At 35.4% G+C, this 21,145-nt stretch overlaps 1 protein-coding gene across 1 annotated transcript; it reads right to left on the bottom strand.

The window, feature by feature from the left end:
* Positions 1–11,280: 11,280 nt before the first annotated feature.
* LOC145582096 (chlorophyllase-2-like) lies at positions 11,281–14,124 on the bottom strand. Its single transcript, XM_081639120.1, has 2 exons — positions 13,761–14,124; positions 11,281–12,040 (listed from the first exon to the last, which is right to left on the bottom strand). Exons 1-2 carry the CDS (start codon positions 14,049–14,051, stop codon positions 11,360–11,362), a joined length of 972 nt encoding a protein of 323 aa, XP_081495246.1. The 5' UTR covers positions 14,052–14,124; the 3' UTR covers positions 11,281–11,359.
* Between the last annotated feature and the right edge of the window lie 7,021 nt (positions 14,125–21,145).

Genomic DNA, 21,145 nt, shown 5'->3' with positions numbered 1-21,145 from the left:
GCGTTTCAAACTGAGGGCTATTGTTATAAACCATAGACATAGGTATCCCGAACCGGGTTGATGATGTTCTTCCAGATAAAAGAGATGACAACCTTTGTCTTGATATTCCTGACCACCTCTACCTCAACCCACTCGGTGAAATAATCCACAGCCACCAAAATGTACTATTTTCCGCCCAGCACGGGTATATACGGTCCCTAGATTTCCATGCCTCATTTAGCAATGGGACTGGGCTATGGATTGTTGTCAGGTTAGTGGCCGGCTGATGGATGAGCTTGCCAAAACTTTGACATTTGTAAGAATTTTTTACCATCTCCATGGCGTCTGACTCAAGAGTGGGCCGAAAATGACCTTACCGTTTGGCCTTGATAGCTAAAGATCTGCCGGCTATGTGAGAGGCACATTATCTAGCATGAAATTCTTTGAGGTCTTTCTGCCCCTTTTCTGGGGTAACACACCTCAACAGAGGTTTTAAAAACTTGCTTTGAAGAGTTCTCCATTTCTTAGCTCGAAGTTTGCATCTCGTTTCTTCATGGCAGCCTCTTCCTGTGGTGAGTCAGGCAGCGTGCCGTCTTGTAGGAATGCCCGGATGCCATCCATCCAGGTAGAGCTTCGGCCAATTACTCCAATGGGCTCTTCTTTGGCAATACTTCGTTTTTCTGTAACTTCCCAAAAGACTGACTGAGGCATATCACAAGAGGCGGAGGATGCCAATTTTGACAGTGCATCCGCTTGATTGTTTTCAGACCTAGGCACTTGACTCAGATGGAATTCTTCAAGTGTCCCAGTTTCAACTTTGACAGCATGAAGGTATTTGATCATAGCCGGATGAGTGGCTTCATAGTCACCATGGTATTGGCTTACGACTAAATGTGAATCAGAACAGGCGTCAATTTTGGTTGTCCCTGTCGCCTTACACATACGGATGCCGGCTAGCAGGGCTTCATATTCTACCTCGTTTTTTGAGGCCTGGGACTTGAACCGTAGTGCATACTCATATTTCTCTCAGGAGACTGACAGATTATGCCTGTACCACATTCGTTCATGGTAGAGCTCCCGTCTACATTCATTTTCCAAATATGATCAATATTGTCCGATGCAATTGGCCTTGTCATTTTGACAATGAAGTCGGCCAACTTCTGACCCTTCACTTCCTTTCTTGGTTAGAAAGTAATTTCAAGACTTTGCATTTCAATAGCCCATTTGAGCATCCTACCGGATGACTCCAAGGTTGTCATTGGTCGCTTGAGAGGTTGGTTTGTGTAGATCACAACTGGATGTACCAGAAGTAAGGTTTCAACTTCTTGATAGCCATGTAAAGAGCAAGGCCAAATTTTTCAACCATGGGGTACCGTATTTAAGCATTTCTGAGTACATGGCTAATGAAATAAACCGGGAGCTGAATGCCGTCTCTCTCAGCAAGGAGAATAGCACCGAGGGCCTGATCTGAGACAACTAAGTACATGTAAAGCGTCTCTTTGGGCAGAGGGCTAATAAGCCTTGGCAAAGAGTGTAAATGTTCTTTCAATTTTTGAAAGGCCGCCTCAGCATCATCCCCCCATTCAAACCTTGTCTTCTTTTTGATCGCCTGGAAGAAATAGAGGCACTTGTTACCTGACTGGCTGGGGAATCTCCCCAATGCCGCTAGACAACAGTCAGTTTTTGAACTTCCCTTACAGTACGGGGTGACTTCATGTCTATTACCACCTGTATCTTCTCCGGGTTGGCCTCTATCCCCCTCTAATCAATCATGAATCCGAGAAACTTCCTAGACTCAACACGAAAGACACACTTCTTACGATGGAGCATGACCTTGTGCCGCCTGAGTGTGGTGAAGGTTTCTCGGAGGTTAGCAAGGTGATCCGTTCGTTGCTTGGATTTGACTATCATGTCATCAATGTATGCCTCTACCTTCCTCCCAATCTAATTAATGAAGACAGTATTAATCATCCGTTGAAAATTAGCAGGCGCATTCTTCAAGCCAAACGGCATCACGGTATACCAGAATAACCCCTGATCAGTAACGAAAGTCGTCTTCTCTTAATCTTTCTTCCAAAGGGGTATCTAGTGGAAGCCTTAGTAGGCATCCATAAAACTCATCAAGGCATGCCCGGCTGTAGAGTCGACCAGGCTGTCGATCTTTGGAAGCGGGTAACTGTCCTTTGGACATGCCTTGTTCAAGTCAGTATAATCTACACACATGCGCCAGGTACGATTCGGCTTCTTTACAAGCACGACGTTTGCAACCCAATCAGGGAAGTTACATGGCTGAATGAACCCAGCGTTTAACACCTTTTTTACCTCGGCGGTTGCCGCCTGACTTCTCTCCTTGCCGTGATTTCTTTTCTTTTGCCGGATAGGCTTCTTCTTAGGATCAACGGCGAGTTTGTGGACAGCGAGATCCGGGCTGATGCTTGGTATCTCTTCCACATCAAAGGCAAAAATGACTTTGAATTCCTTCAGTAGAAGGTGCAAGTCTACACCCAACTTTTTAAAAGTAGTCGTCCCCACCTTAACAGTTTGCTCTGGAGGGCTTTCCTCCAGAGGAATGTCAATGTGATCGCCAGCCGGCTGGGGATGGAGTTCATGTGACCGTTCCCCGGTCAGTGATTGCTATTTCTTCTCCTTCTTCACTTCCACCAGCTAATCAGCTTTTCTTTTCTTTCCGGCTGCTGGTAGGGCTGAGTTAGAGTCCTTAACATCGTCAAGGTCTATTGGCTCCTTTACATGACCGGCTGCAGCAGCCATTGGTTTGACGTCGGAGAGGTAGCACTCCCTCGCCGTCTTTTGATCCCCATCAGGGAGCCAAATGAGCCATCATCCTTTTCATATTTTAGTAACATCAGAGCTGGGATGATGACGGCCTTGCACTCGTTCAGAGTGGGATGACCTAGAATGATGTTATAGGCGGTCAGCTCCTTAACCACAAAAAACCGGACGATCATATGTCACCTTTTTCTCTTCTCCCCAAGCCGGATGGGTAAGTCAATTTTCCCTACTGGGTGCACGACCCCTCCCCCGAAACTAACAAGAGGGTGGGAGACGTAGCGTAGATTGTTCAGCTTGTACTTTAGCTCGGGCAGACACTTGTAGCTGATAAGGTTAAAGGAGCTACCCGTGTCTATAAGGATCCGACCAACCAGTTGGTTGGCGACCTTACATTCAATGACGACTGGGTCGTCATGTGGTCGGCGGACTTTGCCCCAATCCTTCTCAGTGATGAGGACATTTGGAAAGTTACCGCTGGCAAACGCCTGCTCCTCATCAACAGCATGGATCATCTTTTTCAGATGATCCTTGGTGCCCTAGATGGTTGGGCCACCAATCGCGAACCCGCCTGCTATGGTGTATACTGGCTCTTTGTTAGTGTCCGAGCTACTAGCAGGCTGGACAATCTTTGACGACTATCTAAGATTCGTCTTGACAATCGCTTTGGACTTCAAGATGTAAGATTTCAGCACCCCCTTGTCAACCAGACGGTCCAACGTCCGCTTGAGGCTATAGCAGTCGTTGGTGTCATGGCCGACTTCCTCATGGAAGTGGTGGTATTTATTTTTGTTCCATGACTGGATGGCACTCTTAATTGGATTCGGCTTCTCCATAGTTAGTCAATCCTTTATCTTCATGAGGATGGAGCAATAGTCTTTATTAAACTCGTACCTTGGGACGTACAGGTTGAATTCTTTCTATTTCTTCTTGGTCCGCTGATCAGGTTCATCAACCGCCCAGACTTCCTTTCTCTTTTTGCTCTCTTCAGCCTTCTGAGCCAGCTGAACAGACCGGCTCTCTTTTTGGTTGTCAGACTTTTTGGAGTCCGACTAATGGCTGGACGAGCAGAGGTTGGTGGCTTGAATAAAGCTCTCTGCCTCCTTCAGCGCCTCTTGGAGGGTGAAGACCCTCTTCCTGACAAGGTCAAACTTAAAGGTTGACCCATCCTTCAGCCCCTTGAAGAAGTTTGTGTAGGCTACCTCGTCAGACAGCCCTTGAATCTAGATTCTCACCAGATTGAACTGCCTGACGTAGGAGCGGAGTCCTTCTCTCTCTCCCTACTGTATGGTGCTCAAGTTGAGACTTGTTTTCTTGGCAGGGATGTTCATCGAGCAGTTGGAAGCAAATAGGAAGGCAAGCCTCTTGAAGTTATCAATGCATCCGGCTGGCAAGTTGCCAAACCATTGTTGGGCTATACCCTTCAAGGTAGTCGGGAAGCATCGGCACCACATAACATCATCCAACCCCTGCATGTGCATAAGGTTGGTGTAGGCCATGGGGTGGTCCTCAAGGTTGGTGGTACCATCATAGGCACCAACCAAGACATTCTTAACTTTGGCCGGTTATGCCCCCTCGGTTATGTCCTTGGTGAACGCATAGCTTTGTTCACCAAGTCTGAGCAGACAGAGCTGCCAGTCTAGGGGCTGGACATTGTGTGCCGCCTGACCTCCGAAGATGGCCGGCTACATGAATGGTGGGACATACTGCCCGTATGGCATCTGGGGCACATACGGGATTCTCCCAATCATTTGAGGGCCAGTATGGACGGACTTGCCGCCTGTATGACTCTCATGCAAGGATTGAGAATTCCTTGCGAATGTATTTCTAAAGCTGTCTAGAAAGCTTGATGTAGAGGTTGACTTAGACAGCTGTTGGGTCTGTTTATGCTCGATAATGTGTCGAGCATCGGAGAAGGTTTTCTTGCTGCCATCCGGCTGAACAGCTCGGATGACCTTCCTTTTGCTCATTTGAGGCAGAAGGATCTTGGACCAGTCGATGGCGGGCGTAGTCTTCTCCTTTGGATGTGGAGTAGGTTGCCTGTCTCTAACTGACTTCCTCCTCTCAGCTTGAGGAGTCTTCTTGGCCGACTGTCCCTTGTTAGAGCCAACCGTCCTCTTGTTGACCAAGTCCTTGATTTCACCCTTGAAACTTGTCGTGGATTTCATGAGTTCAACTCGGGTGACTTGAGCCTGACCCCTTGCCGCCTGGGTGTTCCCAGGCGGTAGTCCGGTAGCGTTGTTGGGATCGGCTTCGTTCTTGCTCTGTTCAGGTCTATCCCTTGAACGGATGCGCTTAGAGATGAGTGACCCGTTAGGGGTCACATAAGTTACGACATCACAATCGTTACTTGTGTCATGGTCCGTATGGACCTCCCCATCGTCCGTAGGCCGGTTGGAATCAGGTGGCGGTACAGAATCTTGAACCATCTAAGAGGTACTCTCCCCACAGACGGCTCCAAATGTTTTGGGTGTTTTTGGTCCCTCGGGAGAGTTACGTCACCAAGACTGGTCCGGCACTGTATGTACGTGCAAAACACAGAGACTCCAGTTGGTGAGAGCTCTGCCTACTACAATCAAGTTAGTATTGGTCGTAGAAGATGAAAAGGTGTGGAAAAGGTAAAGGTGAGGTATTCTCGGATTTCGAGATCAGGTGTTTTCTCTGATATGAGAGAATGTAGGGTTGTTCTAATAGATGAATTGTGTCCCCAAGATGGAGGAAATTGCCCTATTTATAGGGTCATTGGGAAAAGTGTCCTTCATTAGGTCAAGATGACCTAATGGGCTGTGTCGTTTTACAGCGCTCTTGGGAATTGGGCCCTGAAGGCCGCAATTCCATCTGTTATTTGAGGCTTGACACGTGTCAGCCAAGGAGTGGTCCACGTTGGACCCATCCAAGATGGACACGTGTCTCTCTCTGATTGGACCACGTGTCTAGGGTATTTTTACCCTAAACATATTCTATTTCACATTGTTGGTCAGTTCCTCTGTTACTCAAATAGTACAACATGGGGATAACACTAAAGAATGAAGATGTAACACATGTGTTGAAAAAAGTTCTATGGACCTGGTCCACAATAATATTAATGTGGATCCGAGGTTTATACATAGTTACGCACGCAATTAACATTATAAATAGTGACCTATAATTTTAACATTGTAACCATATTTTCAACATAATAACTTTTATTAAAACTTGTTTAGTTGTATGATGTTAACTATCATTGTGAATTAAAGGTAGGATGTTATATTGAACATAATAACCCTAATTTTAACATACTGACCTTTATTATTCATATTGACCCATATATAGAAAATTTCATTAAAAAAAATTTACCTCTTATAGCCTTTATATTACCAAAATGACTTTTATTTCAATATAATAACCTTTATTTTAACATAGTGATTTATTATTTTGTTTTTTTTTAACTAATAAAACAACCATAGTGTCTCTAATGTTAGTGGTTCACAATAAACTAGTGTGAACTACATCTATTTAAGAGTTTATAACACATGTGATGAAGAGAGAGAAGAGAAAAAACATGTACAAATATAAAAATGTTGTAATATTTGTGAAATTCTTAATTTGGTAATTGTTGTAATATTTGTGAAACGAATGAATTAACAAATAAATAAACAAAAGGATTGGCTTTATTCTTTGTATATCTTAGAAAAACAAAGGTGATTCCATTAAATTATTCACACCGTTTTCGTATTGTGGATTTGTGGAATTGTAAGGCCCCGTTCAGTTCACCTTGTTTTTATTGGACTGAAATTATTTTTATTGGACTGAAATTATTTTTGTTGAATTGAAATTAATTTTATTGAACTGAAATTACATTTACTAATATTTTTTTTTAATTATATTTCTTCTTTAAGTTTACAGATTTCTACTGAAATGAAATTATTTTTACTGAATTGAAATCATTTTTGCTGAACTAAACTTATTTTTACTGAATGGAAATTAATTTTAATGAAATGAAAATATTTTTATAAAATATTATTTTAATAAGGTGGAGTGATGAATAGGGCCTAAATCTATATTAGTAGTACTTATTAGCTATTTGATTTTATAACAAGTTACAAAGTCATCATAGAATTATTAATTAGTGGCTTTAATAATTCTATACTAAAAATTTGCTTCTTCTTGACAATAATTTAGCTATGCCCTATTTGGCAAAATTAGATGTGGTTGTTTGCTTTTGGCTTTTTTGTAGCTATCACCTAGTATGGTTATAGCTAGTGTATCATTCCTTTTTCCTAGTGACGGAAATAGACATCGTACAGGCCAAAATTGACTTAGAAAAAATCAATACTAAAAAGCATAGATGGCACAAATAATTATTAAAGTAGATAAGTCCCCGTGCGATGCACAAAGATATAACACAAAAAATTTGGGAGAATTTATTGTAATTACGTAAATTTTCTAAGACATTTTACAAACTCAAATATATTAAATCCACAAAAATAACAAATTAAACAATTGGTAAAATATATTAAGCCCATAAAATTGAAAATTTGAGGATCATTTTTGCCTAAGTTACAATAAATATTTGATTTCGGACTATTTAAAAGTGTAAGTTGAAGGAGTATGAAATTTGTCAGTATGAGGAATCAATTCAAGTTAGGCAAAAAGATTTAATCTCCTTTAGTCGGTTTTTAACCTTCAAAAAAATTTTGTTTTTAAAAAGTAACAGTCAAATGTTCCCAATAAAATAATCTTGCTTGTAACATCGCTTCAATTATAAATCAAACTAATAACCTTAATATAGGTTAAAAAAACGCAAAAAGATTTAATCACCATTAGTCAGTTTTTAACCTTCAAAAAATTTTTGTTTTTAAAAAATAAAAATCAAAATGTTCCTAAGAAAACAATCTTGCTTGTAACATCGCTTCAAGTATAACTCAAACTAATAACCTTAATATAGGTTAAAAAACTATAACCTTCAATTTGTATTCGTTGGTTTAGGGAATAACAGACATTTTTTTGATCATCAAGTTTAAAGGTTACAATTCAATTCAAACACACCAACAATTAAATTCCTCATCAAAATTAAAAATTCTTAAATTTAAGTAATTTAGTGAAAAGCTAAACGTCGCCCTCAAATATCTAACTAACGCCCGCAAAATAAACTAAAATTACAAATTTACCCTTTTTAATAAAAAAAAATTACCCCCTCAATTTACCCCCTCTTCATACTACCTACCACTACCACCTCTTCATACTAACCACCACCACCACCTCCTCCTCCTCCTCCTCCTCCTCTTTTAACCACCAACTCCTTACCTCCGGCTTCACGATCTACATAGCCGCGGTAATGACGAGTAATTAAGGACACAGGGAAGTCGGTCGTCGGCGGAGAAAATGTTTTTTTTTTATTTTCTGAATTCGCGGCAAACGCCTAGATTTTTCGCACGTCCTAGGCTCAAACGCCTAGTTCATGCGAATAACCGTATGGTTGTATGAAAAATCTGGGCGCTTGAGGTGAAACGCCTAGTTTTTTAGAATACCCTAGGCTGAAACGCCTAGTTTTTTCGAATAGCCTAGGATGTTTCGAAAAAACTAGAAGTTTCAGCCTAGGGTATTCGAAAATTCTAGGCGTTTCTTGGGTTTCAAATTTTTTTTAAAAAATTATCGCGACGTACCGATTCCGTACGGTTTGACGAGTCTTTGGCAAGCGTCTAAGGTTGTGTTTCTGGTATTTCGTCGTTGTCCATAAGATCTAACGAATTTGATTTTGCAAAATTTAAAAAATTTGTTTGATTTTGAAACTCACGGTGGTTGGGGTGGTTGTTCGATGAGCGTTAGTGGCCGTTGACCACTAGAGAGAGCGGTAAAAAGTTTTGTGTACAATAAAAGTGTGAAATTGAGGTAAAATTAATTATTTTTATAATCGTTATTATAAGGATAAATACGTAATTTTATTTTATTTTACGGGCGTTAGTTAGATATTTGAGGACGATATTTAACAACCCCCCAAAAAAACATAATATCAAAATAAAAAATAGTAAAAAATAATGACATCATCAATGTATTTAGGCGGGATTCATGAGAAATTAACACGTATACATTTTAGAGAGAGTGATGACGTCAGCGGTTGCTACTTTAGTATTATTTATAGATACTACTTTGCAATTATTTATATTAATGGATGTAATACATAAAGTTTTACAACCAAAAATATCCAAAATAATTAGTAAAAAAACAAACATCGATTGTATACCAATTCTTCCTCCGAAAGTATTTGCTTAAGCGTTCAAAATTTTTGAAGTTATCACACATAAAATAATATAGCTAATCAAATGCACTTGTCATAATTCCCTATTAGAATCATAATTTGGGGGGTTTTGTTCATTCAAAAATGTAATTTCAATAATTTAGATAGATATAATTATTTCAAAAACGGAAGGATATTATCTTACTCAGAAAATAATAATTAAAAAAAAAAAGTAAAATGTTGTACAAAGATTCAAAATTAGGTCCTCTAAACACAAGCCCAATCCACTCAACTATGTAATCAAAACAAACCACTGCACCATCTTAATCAATATAGTTATTACTGCAACAATATATATATATATATATATATATATATATATATACTATAAAACCAAATTTGTATATATACACTATAAAACCAAATTTATTATAAAGTGGGGGGACAACTGTCCCCCCTTGTCCCAGCTTAGTTCTGCCACTGCTTTTATAAGTACTTCTGTTTAAACTTAAAGGTTTTGATGATGATGATGAATAAAAGAAAACTTCAACTAATGCGATTTTTCTAAGTGTTTGACAAGAACAGGTGATGTTGACTTTATAAGTTGACTCCTATGAAGACTCAAGGAGATCTAAAGGAAAGTCAAAGAAAGTAGAAGAAGAGTTTTTCATTGGAACTAGCTGTGATCCCTAACAGAAACACGAAGAGAAGTTCCCTAACAGGAGCTTGACCACAACCTGAGAAGATTAGCTTGGTCTGCGTTGAAAACAAGAAGTTCCACAAATATATAATTGTACTTAATCTACAAGTTCCAGCAAGGAGCTGGAGAGTTGAAGACAACAGGATCTCAGTCCTGGTCTGCGTAGAGCCCAACTATTACAATACACTGATTGATGAGATTATATGGCTATAAAATAAAGGTCTTTTTGTTAAGTTTATTTTTACTAGGATTGTTGTAAATATGTTAGATTTATGCATGAAATCTATTAGAAGCGTGGCAAAGCTTGGTAAGCTTGTAAATATGAAAAGTTTTATAAATGATAAGTTTTAATTTTAAGAAAAGATCTTCGAGAGTTTTTATCTTAAAAAATCTGGTTTTACAAAATAAATAATCTTTTCTAAATTATATCTTTGTTAAGTTTTCCAAAAGATTTTCTTCTATAGATTTATTTTAGTGTTGTGCTTATGAAACGACCGTTTAATGATTTCTATCTTTTGAAACCCCTACTTTACATACGAGTACTTGTATATAAAGTAGAGATCATAATTTGCACAACTCGTGAGTTTGTGCATGAAAAATCTGAAGAGTGCTTAAAGAGTAACTTTGCTAAGTCTAAAGCTTTGTCATATTAGTTTCAAATTTCATGTGTGCTTTCCAATCACATAATAGAGTCAAGGGTTGTATTGTTTTGGTATTGGGGTGAGTGATTAGCATATTGCATACAGTTTGTAGGCTTCAAGGTTGAAGCTGAGTTGTGAGTACTTTGGGAATGCTGAGTGAATCTAAGTTTGGGACTTAGGTTGGTAGAATAGGGTTCTATTGTGTAGCAAGTTCAGTCTGGAAATTGTGAGAAAAGGTCTATGCTTAAGAGGTTGTAACTAGGTGTGTTCCCTATTATAGTGGATTGGCTTTGTTTGAAATCCCTTGGAGGGTCAAGATTTTACTTCTAACTGGGCCCTGGAAGGTTTCCTCGTAAAATCCTACGTGCATTCCAAGTTCCTTTATTATTATGTTTTTAACTCCGTAAAAGTAGTCACTAGGAACTCATTTACAATTCACCTTCTCTTGTAGATTTCGTCTCAACTAACAACTTCGTAATAACATATATTGCTTACGTAGTACAATATTATTTTAGAATTTAATTGATTTTTGTAACTTTACTTTAATTTCACCTCATTAATACAACATTATTTCAATTTAAAAATAGAAAAAATCTGACTTTACTTGAACTTAAAAAACACAACTATTGCTTTTAGAATTCTAGCTATATTCACATTCAGTCTTCCTGTAATTGAGATAGCAAGGCAAAGTGAAGCCTTTGACCCTCATATTGTGCATTTGCAATAAAAGGCCTTAGCCTTCCATATAAGATTTTACTCTGTTTTCTTTTAGGATGCCCCAATTTCTCATAGTGAGATGGAATTTTCGTAAATAAACCAACAACTTTATTCAACTGTGGAGCCCACAATAATGAAAAAGTTGCTGATTTATTCACGAAAATGCCCCCATGAGAAACAAATTTCGTTTCTCACCATGAGAAACAGGGAATTTCCCGTTTTCTTTTTACGCTGAAGCGAAGAAAAGATCAATATCTAGAGATATAAAAAATACAAATACGAGTACTATACAATCCGTACATCACACGAGCTTAAAAATTACAGACAAACGTCAACCTTGTCAAACTCCACAGGGACAGTTTCATTGCGGTCTCTGATAGAATTAAGCTTGCTATCATCTCCTTGTATGTAAGCATCTAAAAAGGCAACAATCACCCCTCCAACAAACTTTCTCATAGGCTCTCTACATTTTCCATTCTTACACAAACAATAAGTAGTAATTCCCCTGACTCCCTTAGTATCATCATCTAGCACGTCGAGATGACCATAGTCTTTTACAAGAAAATACCAAGCAGGACTTTGGCATTCCTCGAAAAAATTCTCATGGTTTACTCCTTTCGGAGCACAAGGAGGGAACAAAGGGTTCTTCTTGATTTCACCCAAACCCGAACCAATCACAAGCACAGGCATTCCATTAAGGTCAAAAGACTGTGGTACGTATGTTAAAACTGGAGGCGGTGTTTGGTTTCCTTTTCCCATTCCATCAACTGGATCTATGCCTATCAAAGCTGATATTTTGAGAGGAGATGCTGTTATTTTGTTTAATGCTAGTGCAAATGCTACCTTGCCTCCGCGACTATGGCCTGAAAGAGCAAGCTTGTGTAGGTTTGGTTGTACATTCGATGGAAGTACGTCTTTTAATCCTTCTGATAACCAGTTTATAACAGCAGCTGTGGCTTCTATTTCATCTTTTGAGTCTGGTCCAGCGACGGAATATAGCTATATATAGTTGTGAACAAAGATAAACGAATCAGATTTCATGCATATATTAGAACTAATTAATTGTGCAAGAGTAAATAAAGTTGTTATTCTTATATAATTTCTCTAAATTTTAGCATTTAATCCAAAGCAACATTTTGATTGCTGCGTGATTGTAAATGTCCAATACCAGTTTGCCACACAATACCACTCTAAGATGCTAAAATAATGTAGAGAAAAAGAGTTTGATTCAGGATGAATTAACATTACCATGAGAATTACATAGATATTTATTTGCTTACAATATTACATTCCAATTTACTCTAATTAGCACCATTTTTAGAGACTTATTACAAGGGCCATTACAAGTACTCTGCCAATCTAGCTTTAATTTCTTCTTTAAATTTCAAATGTTTTTATGTAGACCATGTGTTTATTGTTAGATCATCTTGGTTGTAATTAATTGGATCTTTGGGGATAAAGAATCAGATATTGAAGAACGTTAATCATAAAAATAGATGCGAAATATTAGTTTGAAATAGCTGTTGCAATTGCAAATATCAGATTAATATGTTTTTTTTTCTATTTTTTTTTTTTTTTGTGCTGAAAAGTTATATAGAATTTTTTCATAGTACTCCCTCCGTCCCATAATATAGTTCTTGTTTGTGTTTTTTTACGGTATTTAAGAAATGGGAAGAGAAATTGGATGAAATACATAACAATAAAAGTGAAAAAGTTTAATCATAAACAAAAGATAGAGAGAGAAAGTGAAAAAATGTACAAAACATGTGCAAAATTCAAGAATAAATTAGGAAGTATCCCGGTGAATAAAATTAAAAAAGTAAGGGTATAATGAAATTTACAAATCATTCTAAAATGAAAACAGAAATAACATTTTTGATTTCTAAATTAGGAAAACAAGAAATATATTATGGAACCAAGAGAGTAACAACTAAGAAGTCTAAGTTATAGTAGATGCCAAACACAAACAGTTGCAATTTTCTATACAATATTCACAATAAAGTCGTAATGAACTTTAATGCTTCGGACAAACGATGGAAATTGGTATTCCTATTGGATATGCTAACGGAAAACGGTAAAGTCAAGAAATGCCAGTCTTGACTACTTACAACATTTGTCACCTTTGTTCGAATTTTGAAACATTTACAGCAATTTTTATTTTGATATGAATGCAAAAAATTATTTTATTGTTTCTTCCTTCTACTAATTTCATTAAAATATGAAATAATTTTAGGTAATGTTTTTTGCTTACACAACACCTAAAAATATTTTTATTAATCCCATTTGCATATTAATTTATTCATTTTCATATTCTATTTGTAAGGATAAGTTGCGTTTTAGAAATTGATTAATGTGTTGTGTTAAATGTGGTCCTTTAATTTAAATTATTTTTTAATTTTCTAAAGGTAAAAAAAAAAAAAAAAAAAAAAAGAAGGCTTTTATTGCACAAGTATTTTTTTGCTATAAGATCTGTAACAACGTAAATAGTTTGAGGTTTTCCAAAATTAGCCGTATCAATTAAGCACACAACCAATCATTTTCATCTATTCGTAAATAGCACACAAGCTACGATTTCTCTTGCATAAATGCATATTATAGTGTAAACAAAAGTCTAAATAGCTAGCATATTGTAACAAATACGGGTATTTCCACCATGTAAATGGTTCATTAAGAAAAATTACATTTTGCAAATTATATATATAAAGAGAGCAGAAGTTACCTGCGGAGCAATAACCACAAAACCATGAGAAGCAACATGATGAATAAGTTGTGAGTAGAAATGGTTGTATAAAACATATCCATGAAGCATCAGCAACACCGGGAATTCACCACCCTTTAAACACGACGGAGTTCCGATCAACAGCGACTTCGGTGGCGGGTTTGTCTTACTGTTGTTAAAGTGGTTTTCTGCTTTGATTCTGAGGAGAGCAGTGGGATAACTTCCATTATCAAAGACATTGGTACGATTAGCAAGTGTATCTGGAGAAGAAATTGAGGTAGAAGAAGACATTGTTGAATAATATCTCTTTCTTTTTCCTTACACCCCACTTTCTAGTGTGATCTTTTACCCTTCTCCTGGATAATAAGTTTTGTATCTTGTGGCCTGTATTTGTTTTCATTTTTTCTTCTCTTAGATTCGTCTTAGTAATTATTAATTTAACTTCTGAAGGTCAACTTTTTAAAATTTATACTTTTTTCTTTATTTTTTTTACTAGCAACAATTTGACCACGAATATTCTTAAATTCTATTAGTTGATTTATTTATTTATTTATTTTCTTTTCTTTTTTTTCTATTTTTATTTCATTTTATTTTTTCCAAAAACTAATTTTTGATTTTTCAGAATTTTTTTTTTATTTTCATAAATATCTATAGTCTATAATACTATATAAAGAGAAAGGATTTCTTCGTCAATAAAATTTATTTTTCCTAAAATACCCTTCTACTTTTTAAAAAACATTATTTATCTATAATTAATAATTATTATTTTTTTATAAAAAAAAAGAAAAAAAAAACTATCCTACCATTACTACCCATAAACATAAATGTATATCTTCAACTGTTCTTACTCCCTATTGAAAAAAACTGCTCTTGATTTTTTTTTTCTAATTTTTTATATGGTATACGCGTAGCGTGTACCTCTTAGCTTGTTTTATTAAAATCACTTTTTAATAAAGTAGAAAATTAAGTCTAAAGTAGGAAAATTAAAATCAAAATATTGTTCTTCATCCATGGATGAAATTAACTACCAATTTATTATTTTTGCCCCTTAAATTCACTTACACATCAACAGAGAATGAACATATTGAAGGAATTATGTCTTCGTCATATGCAATTACTAGATATATAAATGGATCAAATTATGGAGATAATTAAGTTCGTACATTTGGGTCGTCGTTATATCATAGCTAGAGGTACTAACGATCTTTAGGCTAGTAAAATAGGCCAAAGCCCAATTGGAAGGATTCTATAAGGTCACACAAAGGGCCTAGATCGAGCACGAAAGGACGAGACCCATGATGGGCCTCGTCCCCTAGTATGGCCGGCCATATGGAGAGGATTGGAGGGTTTTGGGCTTCCTAACCTAGTCTTATAATAATATGATTATAAATAGACTAATTGCCTAGGGTTTCATAGATTGAATACAATGATCAGTTTGATCAAACCCTAATTAGCAAACACGAAGCCAACCCTCTCAAACTCCTCTCTCACTCACGGTTTTCCCTTCCTCCTTTGCGCCGGTGGTGGATCGTGGTGGTCGATTAATCCATTAAAGGTGGGGATCACGGTTTTCCCTTTCACTTGACCAATCTAGTATTGGTGGACGGCTCGTTCAAAGCTCGTGGACTAAGTAGAGGAGCAACGCTTGGGGCTCTATTCTCTCCCTAATTTGCCTGTTGAATAGCTACGTGGAATTCACACTTCAAAGGTATATTTGTGTGTCTTGTGTGTTATGCATGCAATCTTGGGATTAGGTGCTTTATTGAATATGTTTCATGATTTTCCGCTTTATAGTGCCTATAAACTCCTACACATATGTCTCGATCACACACCATCTGCATTTTTTTTTGTTTCAAAAATTAGTGTTCGTGCGAATCCAAATTGTTTCTTAATCCAAGAATAATAAATTTTAGTTAGACGATCTTAATCAAGGGATACAAAAATCGGTGATTATATGTAATCGAAAATCTTAAATTTTTATTTTTTAGAAAATCTGGGTTTGTCCGGCACATATGGCAAGAAACCATGAAATATTTTCTTCAAAACCCTATTTGATCCAAAACAACCGAATATGAATTTCGAATCTTGTTTTTGTAATAGATATTCACCAATATACTAATAGGACATTACCTTTAATAAACACTTTTATTGTTTTTTGTCTATGACAATAAAGAGTTTTATAATCATATTGAATGCTATGATTAGGACTTTTGTGATTATATTTATGTTATCATCATACAATTTTCATTAGATTATTAAATGCAAATTCAATTTAACTATTAAAAATTGATCTAAATACAATTAAGACTTTAACATGTTACTATTAACAAAAGGTTATGATTTTATACATTATATGTCATTAAATTATGAAACGATATATGCTAAGTTTATGTCATGAACTATATATATAGAAAAGTGATTAAGCTAATTAAATACCAACAAACGACCTATGAGTTATTCATCTAAACTGGCACTAGGGTGATTTTTGATAATTAAAAAATAACACTAAATTATTTTCCAAAAAAAATAGCTAATCAACAATTATATATGTGGGTAACTTAACAATTGAAGTCTAAATGTCTTTAAATATTTACAAAAGATTATCTGGACAAATTACATACAAATCTTACAATATGCCAAATTAAGAAGAAAAAAAAAAAATTCATCAATAAATTGTGTTATTATAAGTAATTACTTATCATCGTAATAAATTGTATTCCATATATATTAATACTATCCTAATAAAGTGGTGTAATGGAATATTTAGTGATCCTTATTTGGTTCATATAAAAAAAATATAGAAAATATGTTTCCAAAAAAAAAAAAAAATGTTAATATATTTTTAAAATATAACTTCCATATTCTTGCACAACATGTTATGGAAGAGAATATTATCTTAATAATTAAGTAATACTTTTCAAAAAGATGGAAACCAAAATGCTACTCCTAAGGAAAGTGTGATCTCTATAAATTTGGTTTTATCTTCAAGTCAAATGTTACACTCTTGAGTTGATACGGTAGATCTTAGTAAAAATTCGCAAGAAAGTCAAATATTACCAATATATTTTATTTTATTTTTTTTTTTTTTGAAGGGAAGTCAAATATTACCACTTTATTAGGATAGTATCTATATAATATATGGAATACATTATATTATATATTATATTATGAAGATATGTATTATTATAATACCCCAATTTATTTAAGGCGTGATTTTATAAATTGACATATTGTATGATTTGTATGTAACATAAGTTTGGCTTAATAAGCTTTAATCAAATATGAAATGAAATTAAGACTTCAATTGTTAAGTTATCCATATATATAATTGTTGATTAGTTATTTTTTAGAAAAACAATATTATAGTATTTTTTTTTAACTTTCAAAAATCACACTAGTACTAGATTAAATAATTCCTATGCTATTGTTAGTTGGTATTTAATTAGCTGAATCACATTTCTAAATATATAATTCATGACATAAGCTTGGAATATATCGTTTCATAATATAGTGACATAATGTATAGTTTGGTCATAACCATATGTTGATGATAAATATGTTAAAGTCTTCGTTGTTATTTAATTAGATCAATTATTAATAGTTAAATTAATTGAATTTGCATTGATAATCTAATGTAAATTGTATGATGATATCATAAATATAATCACAAAAGTCATAATCATAGCATTCAATATGATTACAAAACTTTTTATGGTCGAAACGAATAAACAATAAAACGGTTTGTAATAGGTAATGTCCTATTAGCTAATTGGTGAATACGTATTATGAAAACAAGATTTAAAATTCCTTCTTCGTTTTTATTTTGGATCAAACAAGGTTTTGAAGAAAATATTTTATGTTTCTTCCAAGATTTTCTCCACAAACTCGGATAATAAAAAATGTGAAAATTTTAGATTTACAAATACATATAATCATAGATTTTGCATCCCTTGATTGAGATTGTCCAATTAATATGTATTATTTAGGATTAAGAAACAACCCAAATTCATACAAACCCCTTTTTTTGAAAACAAAAAAACTCCGCAGATGGTGCGTAGATAGGAGGCATGTGTTCATTCTCCATCAATGCGTGAGTAAATTTAAGGGATAAAGATCATGAATTGGTGATTAATTTCATCCATGGATGAAGAACCTTGAAGAATGTGGAAGAACCTCAACGAACAATTTTTTGATTTTGATTTATTTAATTTAATCTTTTTTATGGAATTAATTAATATATGATTTTAAATAATAATTTCGAAAATAAAAAAATGATTTTCAATAGATCAATAAATTAATTTTCGGAAAAATGAAAAAGAGTTAAAGATAGAAAAAAACTTAAAATAAGGTTTGACCCTGATATAACAAAAAAGAAAAAAAAAATCAATCAATCACATTTAAGTGTAGTCATGATCTTAATAAGATTGACCATACTACAATTTTTAATTTTTATGCTTCAATTTGACAAGGTTTTATGATTGCTAAATAAAAATGTAGTCATGTGAGATTTTATTAAGTTCATTTCGATACATCAACGTGCTTTCTCTGTGGCTGATCAGACACACACAAACCCCGACCGGGTAGCCCTTGACCGACCGAGTACCCAATGACCGATCGACTAACCCTTAATCAACTAGATAACCCCTGAATAAGTAACCCCGACCATACGATATATGAGATTATGTATTTTATAAAAATTTGAAACCTAAACACACTGTAATAAACTGTTTTATACATATAAAATATTTTTAATGCTTTATTTTTGAAATTAAAACTAATTACAAAGTTTGATAACATATAAAGAGTTCATATGGATGTATGTGATTTTCTTTTCTAATTTATTTATTTTTAATTTTTAAATTTTTTTTGTTTGTCAAGTTAAACTTTGATGCTACAAACTAATTATAACAATAAAAAATCAACAAGAATTCATTAGAATATTGATAAATCTTAAATCAACCACACCAAACCATATTTTAACGGTTTGATTTGGGTCATACTCCAAACCACAGTTTAACTGGACCATGTAAACTTTACTCTTAATTTTATGTCTTCTTAGATAGCCTAAGATATCACTATGAGCTTATTGGGATGCGTGCTTGTCAAAACTCTATCCATTTTTTCTTACGAAACTACTGTCTGGTCCGAGCGTTGCCCCGGAGTCTTACATTTTTTAGTTTTTAGAGATCCACAAGGGCGAATGATGAGAATCAATCCCAAGAACACCTGGAACCGAGAGGGAAGCTCTAACCACTTGAGCTATACCTCACTCTAAGAGATGAGAGTCTTAATTTGAGTAAGGAGTTTTATTTTTTTTGGATTTGAAAGATAAAGTTGAAATTGTTCCCTTGTAACGAACTTGAAGATCTTTGAACAATCGTAAATTATTCAAGGTTTTATTTTTTTTTTATATATATATCTTATTTTTTTTAACTAAACAAAATATATAGTTTTACCAAAAGAGTTATTAGTGTTTACAAAGGGATATAAACACGTCGTTAAGTGCCTAACCCTAAATCAAATAAGATTTATATAACCTAAACGAACCTAATGCAAGTATAAGGTAAGTAAAGGGTCAAACCGCAGGGAGAAGCTAAACACTGTGATCACTACTAATCAATTAAGCTATCTCGGGACAAAGAATGGAATTATCTAAGAGATTAACTAAGAGCGAAGTGAATTAAAGACAATGTAAAGAAAACACCAAGGGGAATGGGTAGATGTAGGTTTCACTTGAGCATACAATAACATAGAAACAAATCGATAATGAACTAAACATGCATGAATACCGATATAAAGAGTCCAATCTAGCCACCTTCCGGGGTTAATTGACTTATCCTAACATAGCCTCTATGCTTCCACATTAGAACCATATATTGGGAGGTTCAATCAAGCAACAATCGATACAAATGAACTTAGCTAAGTCAACTTCCGTTTCATGAAGCAAAGATTCACCTTTAATCAACTAACAATGTGCACTTTGCAAGAAGATCAAAGAACAATCAAGCATGTGAAGACTTTAATCACAATCAAATTGAATCCCAACACTATAAACATGAACAAATTCCAACTACATCATCCCCACACCCTTGGCTAAGTAACTACTCACTATCCATGGCAATCATCTAGTCAATAATGGTATTAATAGGCAAAAGCATGATTAATGAGTAATTAACAAAACAAAAGCAATTTAAAACAAAATCAAATAGCAAAGTAAAGAGAAAAGAGTAAGGAAATGCCCATTCATTGAAGTTCAAGTTCTACAAAGAGGTTGATTAAGCTTCTTCTTCAAATCCAAGCTCAACAATGGACTAATCCATAGTTTCTCTCTCTAAAATGCCAAAACTAATGGTGTTTCTCTCTCTAAATTAAGCTAAAAATCAGAAAATTAAACTAAGCTAATCTCCCTTTATCAAAAGGAGAGTATGGACTATATAAATGGGTGCTTCCAAAAAGGAAGAAATTGAAGCAACAAGGCGAAGTAAAAGCTGGAACCCAACAGTGCGCGCCCGCACACGAATACTGCGTGCCCTCTCCAATTGCTGTGCGCTCGCAACTTCGTGGGTACAGAGAAGTGAAGCCTTGAAATACGCACCTGCACACAATTCTGCGCCCGCACAGGAAGAATGTGCCCCCACGCAATGCCTGCGCAACAGGAGCGCAAAACTCTCTACTTTTGTTCTGCTCCTTAAGCTCCGGCTGCGTGGGTTCTGGCAGGGATGCGCGCCCGCGCAGTGGTCACACAAAACTCTCAGCTTAGCCCCTTGAATCCTTCTTTTTGTGCGCCTTCTCACAGGGCTGTGCGCCCGCACAGTATCCATGCGCGCTCTCTCTAGCTGGTGCCCAGCACTATCTCCTTGACCCAAGGTTTTCTTCTTTCGACACCACGGTTCCTACAAAACACAAACAAGAAAACTAAACTAGAAAATACACAAAGGAGGTAAAACTAGAAAAGAAGACGGACAAAAGAAAGGAGAACTAAAGGTAAGAAAAGGGGTACAAAGAAGTTACAAGTATGGGGAAAACCCATTAAAATGAGCTCTTAATCGTGGCATAAATGCCACTCATCAACTTCCCCCACACTTTCCTCTTTCTTGTCCTCAAGCAAAGAAAGCTAGAAGAAGTTAAAGCTAACAAAGTAAAACCGAATTTGCTTTTAGCGTAAGCAACAAGCCATTGAAACCTCAAGTCGCCGATGAGGACGAGTTGTGATCTCGTAAGGGTTTCCCAAGAGCTTACTCCACAACTCTTACAAAATTGTGTCCAAGACAAACCAAAAGGAAAAAACAAGAATATGAATCATCAAGCACATGCAAATCATAATCAAATCAAGCTTTTATAGACAACAAGCATGAGTGGATGCCAAACTTCTAAGTAGTGAAAGT

The sequence above is a fragment of the Chenopodium album genome, chromosome 15 (genome assembly GCF_948465745.1).
Source record: "Chenopodium album chromosome 15, dcCheAlbu1.1, whole genome shotgun sequence".
NCBI lineage: Eukaryota > Viridiplantae > Streptophyta > Magnoliopsida > Caryophyllales > Amaranthaceae > Chenopodium > Chenopodium album.
This window is presented reverse-complemented; position numbering and strand designations above follow the sequence as displayed.

Bases quoted from the DNA above. Each gene is read 5' to 3' on its own strand.
- LOC145582096 (XM_081639120.1), bottom strand. From the start codon at position 14,051: ATGTCTTCTTCTACCTCAATTTCTTCTCCAGATACACTTGCTAATCGT. The intron at 12,041-13,760 runs GTAACTTCTGCT...AACTATATATAG, and splicing joins TTGTGGTTATTGCTCCGCAG to CTATATTCCGTCGCTGGACC.